This window comes from Coturnix japonica, chromosome W (genome assembly GCF_054131305.1).
Source record: "Coturnix japonica strain WE chromosome W, WE-NBRP24, whole genome shotgun sequence".
Classification (NCBI taxonomy): domain Eukaryota; kingdom Metazoa; phylum Chordata; class Aves; order Galliformes; family Phasianidae; genus Coturnix; species Coturnix japonica.
This window is the reverse complement of record NC_140701.1, coordinates 33,875,343-33,889,180: the sequence shown is the minus strand read 5'-3', so window position 1 is coordinate 33,889,180 and position 13,838 is coordinate 33,875,343. Positions and strand designations below refer to the sequence as shown.

General features: G+C 48.4%; 1 protein-coding gene across 1 annotated transcript in view; it reads right to left on the bottom strand.

The window, feature by feature from the left end:
* Nucleotides 1–5,406: 5,406 nt before the first annotated feature.
* The window catches only part of LOC146754728 (uncharacterized), a 75,422-nt gene continuing 66,990 nt past the window's right edge, over nucleotides 5,407–13,838 (bottom strand). The window contains exons 7-8 of the mRNA XM_085527478.1: nucleotides 9,772–11,689; nucleotides 5,407–5,511 (exon numbers count right to left, since the gene is read on the bottom strand). Of these exons, the coding sequence (XP_085383604.1) occupies nucleotides 5,407–5,511; nucleotides 9,772–11,689 (2,023 nt within the window). The remainder of the gene's footprint in view (nucleotides 5,512–9,771; nucleotides 11,690–13,838) is intronic.

Below are 13,838 nucleotides of genomic sequence, written 5' to 3'. Positions count from 1 at the left end.
TCTCTCTGGTGCTGTACTTGTGATTTTCTGCCACATGTCAGGATCGGCCCTCACTCTCTCCGGATCATGTTCGCTTGGATCAGGGTTGTACAACATATCCACCATGGCCAATTCCCTCAGGTACTGAATACCATTTTGGACGGTATTCCAACTAGTAATTTTAAACTTCAAAGCATTCCTGTAGGGGTACCTTTCTCTCTCAGCTTCTAACAGCCGCAACTAGAGAGTGGCAGCTCCATCCGTACATCTGTTAATCCCTCTGTCAACACCTGCATCTTAGGCAAGGCTTCCTACTTGGCGAGCTTCATTACCATCTAGAGACAAGCTGTTGGCCCCGTTGTCCCAGCAGCGAAGCAACCAAGCAAGGATACCTTCATCTTGGCGCCGTGTAAACTCCTTTCTTGAGCCTTGGATTTCAGTCAGCTTCAGAGGTCAACGATAAGTGATTTCCTCCTCCTCATCAGTCTCTTCTTCATGCCTCTTGGTTTTTCCCTTTGCTTATTTCGGTACTGCTCCATGCCCGGCACCTGGGTCTTCTGCTGCGCCCCCCTCTGCTTCTCCTTCTTTTCGTTCTAGACGCATGGACACCCGTTTCCATTTCTTGCCTTCCTCAGGGGTGACTGATATTGCTACTGATGCCTCCTGTGACTGATCAGAGATAACTTGGGCTTGAATCTCATATCGGAATCTCTCTCTCTCCAGAACAGTATGATACAAAGCACGGTATGCATAAGCCAAACACCATATAAGGTTTACCTCCTTAGATCTCTGACCCATATACTCACTTAATTTCTCAGGGTCCCTTAGGTGTTCAAGAGTGAAATCCCATGACACTGCAGGTCCCCATGCTTCTAAGACTTTTCCTAAACCATTCCATATTTCCTGCCAGTCATCATTCTCTTGTTCAGGAGGAGACTTTTGCATGGAACGAATGTATAGGATTACACATACATTCATTAATATTGATAACATGGATACAAGTATGAACCCTATCTCAGTTATTGAAAGGCATGCAGAAATCTGAGAGTACAGCCTACAAAAAGCAGGTTTTTTTAGCTTGTACACTGAATTAAACATGGTGATGTTTGTAAAATTGCCTATTCCATCTGGGATGCAAGTATTTGTAAGATTCGCAATTCCATCTGCAATGCAAGTGTTTGTAAGATTCACAATTCCATCTGGGGTGTAGATGCCAAAATTCGGACCATACCACATCTCATATAAGTACCAGGCAGGTGTCTCCATCAGTATCCACCTTATTAGGCCATATACCTGCACAATTCCACAACAACAAATTATGGTGTTAATAGTTGATCAATACTTTGAGAAGATCATAATTGCTTTCAATCCCTTAAACAGAGCAACTGGGATGGAGAGTGAATTCATAGCTGGCAGGCTCCGTAAAAGTCAGAGCTAGCTAGCTTTGCTCTAAGGGAGAAAGAAATCCCTTTGTTTTCTATACAAAAGTTAGATAGCAATGCTGAGAATGTGCAGCTGCCCTTGATGTTGACAATTCGTCTGGTATTTCAAGGTCACGTTCTCAGTGAGCAGCTACAAAAAGATAACACTCCCGTAACACAGCTAACGATGCTCATTGGGAGCTAAGAGAGAGTCGTTCTAAAAGCTAAAAATCTCTATGCCCACATTCTCCACCAATAAATCTGTCACGGGTTACTTAGATTTACCTATGCCCGTGACAGGGGAAGCCACCCCGTTGGGCCCCCCGGGGCCTGGAAAGGAGGGGGAAAAGGGGAATGGGATAAAAACAGCAACAATCTAAGGAGGAAAAACTTCTTTTACTAAATATAATATCGAAGTACAAGATAACAGAATATAATATAATTGAAGCTAACAAATCGAACGAAACAGAGAGAGAGAGTCCCCGAAAACCGAGAAGCCGACTGTTAACTCTAGGCAACACGGCTGGAACGCTTCCCACTCTCCGAGAAGTTCGAGAGAAGAAGAAAAACACTCCAGCTGGGGAACAAGATTATATAGCGTCCTGGCCCCGTGACTTCTCACTAACCGTGTTGTTCTCTGGGATATGTAGTCTTCTTCTGTGGACTGCACAGTCAATAGAAGTATCCATGCTTTACATGATGCTATAATGTGGAATGCTGATAGCAAAATTACAAAATTACAAAACCATGACAAGCATATAAAGGGTATGAGGAGCGCTACACTCCAACTGAGAAGGATATCTTAGCCGTGTATGAGGGGGTTCGGGCTGCTTCTGAAATAGTTGGGACAGAGGTTCAGCTTCTTCTAGCACCTCGCTTGCCAGTAATAAACTGGATGTTTAAAGGACAGGTTCCCTCCACCCAGCAAGCTACTGATACCACTTGGAGTAAGTGGATTTCATTAATTACTTAACGAGCTTGAATGGGAAAACTCAGCCGTCCTGGAATTCTAGAAGTGATCATGGACTGGCCTGAGAGTAAAAAAAATGAAATACCACCTACAGAAGAGGTATCATATCATATCATAGTATCATAGTCTCGTGCAGGTTGGAAGGGACCTCAGAGATCATCGAGTCCAACTCCCGGGATTCGAGCCTTTTGTGGAGCTGAGTGGCACTTCTACCACTTGCGCTACAGGGGGATTCGAACCCAGGGCCTCCGGTGTTGCAATGTGGCATTCCTACCACTTGCACCACCGGGGCACACGTATCACGTGCTAAAGAGGCACCACCATACAATGAGCTACCAGAAAACGAAAAGAAATTTGCCCTATTCATAGACGGATCATGTCGTATTGTAGGGAAGCATCGCAGATGGAAAGCTGCTGTATGGAGCCCCACACGACAAGTTGCAGAGGCCACTGAGGGTAAAGGAGAATCAAGTCAATTTGCAGAGGTAAAGGCTGTTCAGCTAGCTATAGATGTGTCTGAACGGGAGAGGTGGCCAATGCTTCATCTTTATACTGATTCATGGATGGTGGCAAATGCCTTATGGGGGTGGTTGCAGCAGTGGGAAGATGATAACTGGCATCGAAGGGGTAAACCTGTTTGGGCTGCTGAACTGTGGAAAGACATTGCTGCCCAAATAAGGAACATTGTTGTAAAGGTGCGCCATGTAGATGCTCATGTGCCTAAAAGTAAGGCTACTGAAGAACATAAAAATAACCATCAGGTTGATCAAGCTGCCAAAATTGAGGTGGCTCAAATAGACTTGGACTGGCAGAACAAGGGTGAATTATTCCTAGCTCGGTGGGCCCATGAGACTTCAGGTCATCAAGGAAGGGATGCAACATATAAGTGGGCCAGAGACCGAGGGGTGGACTTAACTATGGACGCTATTGCTCAGGTTATTCATGACTGTGAAACATGCGCCATAATTAAACAAGCCAAGAGGATGAAACCTTTTTGGGGGGAAGGGCGATGGCAAAAGTATAAATATGGAGAGGCATGGCAGGTTGATTATATCACCTTGCCACAATCTCGCAATGGTAAGCGTTATGTACTCACCATGGTGGAGGCAACCACTGGGTGGCTCGAAACATATGCACTACCCCATGCTACCGCCCAAAACACCATATTAGGGTTGGAAAAGCAAATCCTGTGGCGGCATGACACTCCAGAAAGAATTGAATCTGATAATGGGACTCATTTCAAAAATTCTCTTGTAACCACTTGGGCCAAAAATCATGGCATTGAGTGGATTTACCATATTCCCTGTCATGCACCAGCTTCTGGTAAGATTGAACGATTCAATGGGTTGTTGAAAACTATGTTGAAAGCAATGGGTGGCGGAACATATAAAAATTGGGAGAACCATTTAGCAGAAGCCACCTGGTTAGTCAACACTTGAGGATCTAGTAATCGTAATGGTCCTAACCAATCCAGCTCCCTACGTACTGTGGAGGGAGATAAGGTTCCTGTAGTACACATAAAGAGCGTGTTGGGAAAAACAGTTTGGGTCCTTCCAGCGTCTGGAAAGGGCAAACCTCTCCGGGGTACTGTCTTTGCCCAGGGACCTGGGTGCACGTGGTGGGTGATGGACAAAAATGGGGATGTCCAATGTGTACCACAAGGGAATTTGATGTTGGGGGAGTGCAGCCAATGATTTCTTGTAGATATATAGGTAGAGTCTCAGAAATATTTGACGAATGTCCAATTAGGTACAGGACTTAAGATAGAGTGGATTAATGTTAAGGAAACACTTTTTCCTATATACCTTAATTAGGCATTCTGTAAGCAAGTTTTCCATCTGGACTCTATATCGTGCACTGGCCATGCATGTGTAGAGCACACATGGAAAGAAGTATAAGTCAAAAGGAAATCTCCTGTGGCGGCTGGGAAAGGATGAGTGCACCTTGATTTGGGAGGCGCCCTACTAGCGCTGCCTTTCTCCTCCACCGCTGACATGTTTTCCTTTTTTCTGGAAGTTTTGCCATTTTTCTCAAAAATAATAGTTAATAATAAATAATAAATAAATAATAGTGGGTTAGGTTATAGAGTTTTGTTCACAACTTAGGGATTTGTATGGAATAAATATAAATTTTTGAGAAAATAAGGTTGCTGATTACTCACAACTATATGTATGAGTTTGTATGTATGTATAAGCATAATGTAATGATGTAGAATAAGGGGTGGAATGTCATGGTTTAATAATTTTGTAATTTTGCTATCAGTATTCCACATCATAATATCATATAAAGCATGAGTAATTTTGCTGAATCTGCAACTTACAGAAGAAGACTACATCTCCCAGAGAACAACACAAGCAAAGAGATAGGTCACAGGACCTGGACACTTTATTAACTCTGTCGCAGGCTAGACTGACGTCTTTTGAGTTCTGGCGTTCAGGGGAGTGTGTGGGAGCCTTCACCATTTCGCCTAGATTCACAGTAGGCCTCTCAGTTACGGGACCTCATTCTCTCTCCTATTTTGCTTGATTCGTTAGCTCAATTTTCAATTATATTGTATTATATTGTGTTATCCTGTATTTAATTATATTATTTATTAAATAAGTGTGCCTCCTTAGATCGTTGCCACTGTTTTCTTTTCCTAATTAACTTTTTTCCTTTCGGCCTAGGGCCCCTGTGGGGCCCACGGCCCCTGTCACGGACGCAGGTGGACTTTTAGTTTAAACCGTGACTTCCCATTGATAGGCATATCCTATCCGTTGTCATCCATTCCATTGGTAGGCATAGCCTATCCGTGGTCATACATTCCATTGATAGGCATAGCCTATCCGTGGTCATTCATTCCATGGACATGGGCAGAAATTCCAAGCATTAATTCACATCTCTGGTGGTGGTGGGATGAAGGCTAATAGCCATTCGGGCTGTAAAGGCCCAGCCCTTTCAGGGGGGCTGCCCAAACTGGTTCTCGCTGATGTTACATCCTGCTGAGGCATCTGTTCTGCCATCTTGTCTTCAGAAGCAGCACATCTATTCTACTTTCTAATCTTCCCATGACAGCAAACTCTGCGGCCCACTAAGTTCTGTTTCTGAGCTGACATTCACTCGAGCCCTTTGTCCTTCAGGCTGATTAAGTTGTGCAAGAGGCTGTTTCCAAAACGTAGAACAGCAACACTTCTGATTCACAAGCCTAACCCTGACGCAAACATTATCCCAAACCCTACATCAGACCCTAACCCTAATCCAATACTGACCCTACCCAAACCCAACATAGACACAAACCCAAATACCAAACCCAAAACAAACCCTACCCCAAACCAAACAGAGACACAAACCCAAACCCAAAACAAAACCTAACCCAAACCCAACAGAGACACAAATACAAAATCTAAACCTGAAACTAAAATTAAAGAACCCAAACCAACACAGACACAAACCCAAAACTCAAACCTAACACCAAACCTAAAGAAGCCAAACGTAACAGACACAAATCCAAACCCAAACCGAAAACCAACCCAAAAGAACCAAAAGCCCACACAGACACAAACCCAAACCCCAAACCTAAAACCAACCCTAAAGAACCCAAACCCAACACAGACACAAACCCCAAACCCCAAATCTAAAACCAACCCTAAAGAACCCAAACCCAACAGAGACACAAACCCAAACACCAAACCTAAAAACAACCCTACCCCAAACCCAAACCAGACACAAACCCAAACCCCAAAACTAAATCCAACCCTACCACAAACCCAACACAGACACAAACCCAAACCCAAAACCTAAAACCAACCCTACCCCAAATCCAAACTCAAAATAGACACAAACCCTAACCGCAAACCTAAAACTAACCCTAAAGAACCCAGACCAACATAGACACAAACCCAAACCCCAAACCTAAAACCAACCCTAAGGAAACCAAACCCAACAGAGACACAAACCCAAAACCCAAATCTAAAACCAACCCTACCCCAAACCAAACAGAGACACAAACCCAAACACCAAACCCAAAACCAACCCTAAAGAACCCAAACCAACATAGACACAAACCCAAACACCAAACCTAAAACCAATCCTAATGAACCCAAACCTACATATACAGAACACAAACCCCAAACCTAAAAACAGCCTTGCCCAAAACCCATACCCAACACAGACACAAAACCAAACCCCAAACCTAAAACCAACCCTACCCCAAAATCAAACTCAACACAGACACAAACCAAAACCACAAACCTAAAACCAACCCTACCCCAAACCTAACATAGACACAAACACAAACCCCAAACCTAAGATCAACCCTACCCTGAACCCAAATCCAAACCTAAAACCAACCCTACCTCAAACCCAAACCCTAAACCTAAACCCAACCCTACCCCAACCCAACACAGACACAAACTCAAACCACAAACCTAAAACCAACCATACCCCAAACCCAAAAGAGACAGAAACACAAACCCCAAATCTAAAACCAACCCTACCCCAAACCCCAAACCAACAGAAACACAAACCCAAACTCCAAACCTAAAACCAACCCTACCACAAACCCAAACCCAACAGAGACACAAACCCAAACCCCAAACCTAAAACCAACCCTACCCCAAACGCAAAGCCAACATAGACACAAACCCAAACCCTAAACCTAAAACAACCCTAAAGAACCCAAACAAAACATAGAAAGACACAAACCCAAACCCCAAACCTAAAACCAACCCTACCCAAAACCTAAAACCAACCCTACCCCAAACCTAACATAGACACAAACACAAACCCCAAACATAAAACCAACTCTAAAGAACCCAAATCCAAACCTAAAACCAACCCTACCCCAAACCCAAATCCCAAACCTAAACCCAACCCTACCTCAACCCAACACAGACACAAACCCAAACCACAAACCTAAAACCAACCATACCCCAACCCAACCCAACACAGACACAAACCAAACCCCAAACCTAAAAACAACCATAAAGAACCAAAACCCAACAGAGACACAAACCCAAACACCGAAAATAAAAACAACCCTACCCCAAACTCAAACCCCAAATCCCAAACCCAAACCCAACAGAGACACAAACCCAAACCCCAAACCCCAAATCCCAAACCCAACAGAGACACAAACCCAAACCCAACAGAGACACAAACCCAAACCCCAAACCTTAAACCAACCCTTCCCCAAACCCAAAAAACCAACCCAAAAACCAACCCTACCCCAAAACCAAACCTAAAACCCCCCACAAACTCTTCTGTGCTTCTATCATCATTAAGGAACACCCCAACCTACCAGGACCCTTCCAACACAAGCCAATCCACGGTTCTTTAATCATCAAGGAGCCTCCCAAGGAGGTCATGCCATCCCAAACCATTCCCTGGTTCTTAATGATCTTCAAGGACTCTTCCATCACAAACCATGCTCTGCATCTGTGACCTTCAAGGACCCTCCTGTGCTGGTGTGTCACAATGACTCTCTGACATCATAGAAGCCCCCCTGGGGAGGGGCAGGGGCAGTGGGTCAGCACGGAACACGCCGGTCCCATTCTGCAAGTGGTGCAGGTCCTGCAAGGATCTGTGTGAACAGTGCAGCAATGAGGGCCCAGTATGACGGCGGAACATAACAGCATTGGAGCGTGTGAAGCTGCTGCAGGAGATGAAGCAGCTGAGCACTGAATGGACGGGCAACATAGGGCAGAGCTGCAGCTGGATGGAAGGCATCCTGCACATTGCATGGCAGCATTGGGTTGGGCTGCAGAGGGATATAGGGCACCCTGCCCATAGCAGGGCAGCATTGGGTTGAGCTGCAGCTGGATGGAAATCAACCTGCACATGGCATGGCAGCAGTGAGTTGAGCTGCAGCTGGATGGAGGGCACCTGCCCATGTCATTGCAGCATTGGGTTGAGCTGCTGAGGGAGGGTACCCTGAGCATGGCATGGCAGCATTAGGCAGAACTGCAGAGGGAGGGCACCCAGCACATGGCATGGAAGAATTGGGTTGAGCTGCAGCTGGATGGAGGGCATCCTGCACATGGCATGGCAGCATTGGGTTGAACTGCAGAGGGATATAGGGCACCCTGCACATTGCATGGCAGCATTTGCTTGAGCTGCAGATAGATGGAGGGCACCCTGCACATGGTATGGCAGCATTAGGTTGAGCTGCATCTGAAGGACACTCTGCCCATGGCATGGCAGCATTAAGCTGAGATGCAGCTGGATGGAGGGCCCCCTAAAAGATGGCATGGCAGCATTGGGATGATCTGTAGCTGGAGTGCACCCTACACATGGCATGGTAACATAAGGTTAAGCTGCATCTGGAGGGCACCATGCAAATGGCATGGCAGCATTGGGTCGAGCTGCAGCTGGAGGACACCCTGCGTATGGAATGGCAGCATTGGGTTGAGCTGCAATGGGAAGGCACCCTGCACTTGGCATGGCAGCATTGGGTAGAGCTGCAGCTGGATAGAGGGCACTCAGCAAACGGCATGGCAGCATTGGTTTGGTCTGCAGCTGGGTGGAGGTCACCTTGCACATGGCATGGAAGCATATGGCGGAGCGGCAAAGGGAGGGCACCCTGCACATGGCATGGCAGCATTGGGTTGAGCAGCATCTATTGCAAACCCTAAATATGGCGTGGCAGCATTGTGTTGTACTGCAAAGGGGAAAATACCCTGCACATGGCATGGCAGCATTGGGTTGAGGTGCAGATGGAGGCCACACTTCACTTGGCATGGCAGCATTGGCTTGAGCTGCAGCTGGATAGAGGGTACTCTACACGTGGCATGGCAGCATTGGGCTGAGGTGCAAATGGATGGAGGGCACCCTGCACATGGCATGGCAGCATTGGGTTGAGCGGCATCTGTAGCAAACCCTGAGTATGGCATTGCAGCATTGTGTTGTGCTGCAGATGGGTGTGTAACCTGCACATGGCATGGCAGCATTGGGATGACCTGCAGCTGAATGGAGAGCTACCAGCCCATGGCATGGCGGTATTGGGTTGAGCTGCAGAGGGATGGCACCCTGCACATTGCATGGCAGTATTGGGTTGGGCTAAAGAATGAGTGCACTCTGCAAATGGCATGGCAGCATTGGATTGAGTTGCAGCTGGAGGACACCCTGCACATGGAATGGCAGCATTGGTCAGAGCTGCAAAGGGAGGGCACCCTGCATGTGACATGGTAGCACTGGGTAGTACAGCAGAGGGAGGAAAACATGCAAATGGCATGTCACAGAATCACAGAATCACAGAATTGTAGGGGTTGGAAGGGACCTCTAGAGATCATCGAGTCCAACCACCCTGCCAAAGCAGGCACCCTACACCATGTCACACAGGTAGGCGTCCAGGCGGGTCTTAAATATCTCCAGAGAAGGAGACTCCACCACCTCCCTGGGCAGCCTGTTCCAGTTCTCCGTCACCCTGACTGTAAAGAAGTTCTTCCGCACATTTGTGCGGAACTTCCTATGCTGTATTTTCATCCCATTACCCCTAGTCCTATCCCCACGCACTACTGAAAACAGACCAGCCTCACCACTATGGCTCCCACACCTCAGGTATTTATAAACCTGGATCAAGTCCCCTCTCAGCCTTCTTTTTTCAAGGCTAAACAGACCCAGTTCCCTAAGTCTCTCCTCATAGGGGAGATGCTCCAGGCCCTTCACCATCTTAGTGGCCCTCCGCTGGACTCTTTCCAAGAGATCCCTGTCTTTTTTGTACTGGGGAGCCCAGAACTGGACACAATATTCCAGATGAGGCCTCACCAGGGCAGAGTAGAGGGGGAGGATCACCTCCTTCGACCTGCTGGACACGCTCTTTTTAATGCACCCCAGTATGCCATTGGCTTTTTTGGCTACAAGGACACACTGCTGGCTCATGGTCAATCTGTCGTCCACCAGGACGCCCAGGTCCCTCTCAGCAGAGCTCCTCTCCAGCATCTCTTCCCCCAGACTGTACTGGTGAATGCAATTATTTCTACCCAGGTGCAAGACTCTACACTTGCTTTTGTTAAACCTCATCCGGTTTCTTACTGCCCAGCTCTCCAGCCTGTCCAAGTCTCGTTGAATGGCAGCACACCCTTCAGGCGTGTCAGCCAATCCTCCCAACTTCGTGTCATCAGCAAACTTGCTGAGGGTGGTCACTATCCCCTCATCAAGGTCATTGATGAAGATGTTGAACAAGACCGGACCCAGTACAGACCCCTGGGGGACGCCACTAGTTACAGGCCTCCAGCCAGACACCGCACCGCCAACGACAACCCTCTGCACTCTGCCAGTCAGCCAATTCTCGACCCACTTCACCGTCCACTCATCTATCCCATACTTTCTCAGCTTTGTTATAAGGATGTCATGGGGGACAGTATCAAAAGCCTTTTTGAAATCAAGGTAGACTACATCTACCGCCCTCCCCCTGTCCACCCAGCTAGTGACATCTTCATAAAAGGCCACCAGGTCGGTCGAGCACGACCTACCCTTGGTGAACCCATGCTGGGTACTCCTGATAACCTCCTTATCACCCAGATGTCTGGAGATGGCATCCAGCACAAGCTGTTCCATCACCTTCCCTGGGACAGAGGTGAGGCTGACTGGCCTATAGTTACCCGGGTCTTCCTTCTTGCCCTTTTTGAAGACTGGAGTGACATTGGCCGTCCTCCAGTCTTCAGGCACCTCCCCAGTTCTCCAAGACCTCTGAAAGATTACAGAGAGTGGCTCAGCAACGACCTCCGCCAGCTCTCTCAGCACCCGCGGCTGCACCCCATCAGGTCCCATGGATTTATGGACCTTAATGTTTCCTAGGCACTCACGGACCACCTCTTCCCTGACTAAAGGGAAATCTCCCATTCCCCGGACTGTCTCATCAACCTCCAGGGTCCGGGATTCCTGAGGGAGAGCCCTTTCACTAAAGACAGAAGCGAAGAAGGCGTTCAGTATCTCCATCTTCTCAGAATCCCCTGTTACCATAGCGCCCCCCTCACTTAGTATGGGGCCCACATTCTCCCTAGCCTTCCTTTTGCTGTTAACGTATTTTAAAAAGCCTTTTTTATTATCCTTTATCTCCTTAGCTAGATTCAACTCCAGGTGGGCTTTGGCCTTCCTGGTCGCATCTCTGCAGTCCCTGACTACATTCTTGTATTGTTCCCAAGTGGTCAGACCCTTTTTCCACATATCATGTACTTTCTTCTTTCCGCGGAGCTTGCACATGAGCTCCTTACTCATCCACGCAGGTCTCCTTGCACCTTTTCCCGATTTCTTAGTCACAGGGATGCACCGATCCTGAGCTTGGAAGAAGAGCCGTTTAAACGCTAACCAGCTCTCACAGGCCCCCTTGCCTTCTAGCACCCTGGCCCACGGGATTGCCCCAAGTAGGTCCCGAAGGATATCAAAGTTGGCTCTCCTAAAGTCCAGGGTAGCAATCCTACTTTTTGCTTTGCTTAATGTCAGCATTGGGTTGAGCTTCAGAAGGAAAGCGCCGTGCACATGGCATGGCAACATTGTTTTGAGCTTCATAGGGAGGTCACCCTGTAAATGTCATGGAAGCATTGGGTTGAGCTGCAGCTGGATGGAGGGCACCCTGCACATGGCATGGCAGCATTGCATTGAGCTGCAGGGGGAGGGCACCCTGCACATGGCATGGCAGCATTGGGTCGAGCTGCAGCTGGAGTGCACACTGCAAATGCCATGGCAGAATTAGGTTGAGCTGCAGCAGGATGGATGGCACTCTGCAAATGGCATGGCAGCACTGCATTGAGCTGCAGAGGGAGGGCACCCTGCAAATGGCTTGGCACCATTGGGTTGATCTGTAGCTGGAGGACACACTGCATATGGCATTGAAGCATTGGGTTGAGCTTCAGAGGGAGGGCATGCTGCCCATAGCAGGGCAGTATTGGGTTGAGCTGCAGCTGGACAGAAAGCACCCTGCAAATGGCATGGCAGCACTGAGTTGAGCTGCAGCTGGACGAAGGGCACCTTGCTCATGGCATGGCAGCATGGGTTGAGCTGCTGAGGGAGGGCACCCTGCCCATGGCATGGCAGAATTGGGTTGAGCTGCAGATGGATGGATGTCACCCAACTCATGGCATGGCAGCACTGGGTTGAGATGCAGAGGTACGGCAAACAGCACATGGCATGGCAGAATTGGGTTGAGCTGCAGCTGGATGGAGGGCACCCAGCACATGGCATGGCAGCTTTGATTTGAGCTGCAGCTGGATGGAGGGGATACTGAAAATGGCATGTAAACATTGTGTTGACCTGCAGCTGGATGGAGGGCATCCTGCACATGGCATGGCTGCATTGGGTTGAGCGACACAGGGAGGGCACCCTGCACGTATAATGGCAAAATTGAGTTGTGCCGCTTCTGGAGGACACTCTGCACATGTCATGACAGCATTGGGTTGAGCTGCATCTGGAGGGCACACTGAATATGGCATGGCAGCACTAGGTTGAGCTGCATCTGGATATAGGGCACACTGCACATGGCATGGCAGCATTGGGTTGAGCTGCAGCTGGAAAGAACACTGAATATTGCATGGCAGCACTAGGTTGAGCTGCATCTGGATATAGGGCATACTGCACATGGCATGGCAGCATTGGGTTGAGCTGCAGACGGAGGGCACTCTGCACATGGCATGGCAACATTGGGTTGTGCTGATTCTGGAGGACACTCTGCACATGGCATGGTAGTACTGGGTTGTGCTGCAGTTGGATGGACGGCACCCTGTACATGACATGGCAGCATTGGGTTCTGCTGCTTGTGGAGGACACTCTGCACATGACATGGCAGCTTTGGGTTGAGCTGCAGAGGGAGGGAACCCTGCCTATGGCATGGCAGCATTGGGTTGAACTGCAGAGGGAGGGAACCCTGTACATGGCGTGGTATCACTGGGTTGTGATGCAGCTTGATGGAGGGCACCCTGCACATGACATTTCAGCATTGGTTTCAGCTGCTTCAGAAGGGCACCAAGCACATAGCATGGCAGTTTGATTTGAGCTGCAGCTAGATGGAGGGCACACTGAACATGGCATGAAGGCATTGAATTGAGCTGCAGAGGGAGGGCACCCTGCACGTGGTATGGCGGCATTGGGTTGTTCTGCTTCTGGAGGGCACACTGAATATGGCATGGCAGCACTAGGTTGAGCTGTATGTGGATATAGGGCACTCTGCACATGGCATGGCAGCATTGGTTGGAGGTGCAAAGAGAGGGCACCCTGCACATGGCATAGCAGCATTCAGTTGAGTATCAGCTGGATGTTGGGCATGCTGCATATGGCAAGGCTACAAGGGGTTGAGGTGCAGCTGGATATAGAGCACTCTGCACATGGCATGACAGCATTCGCCTGAGCTGCAGCTGGATAGAGTGCACTCTGCACATGGCATGGCAGCACTGGGTTGAGCTACAGCTGGGTAGAGGTCATCCCGCACATGGCATGGCAGCATTGAGTTGACGTGCTGAGCTGCAAAGGGAGGGCACCCTGCACATGTGTCATGGGTT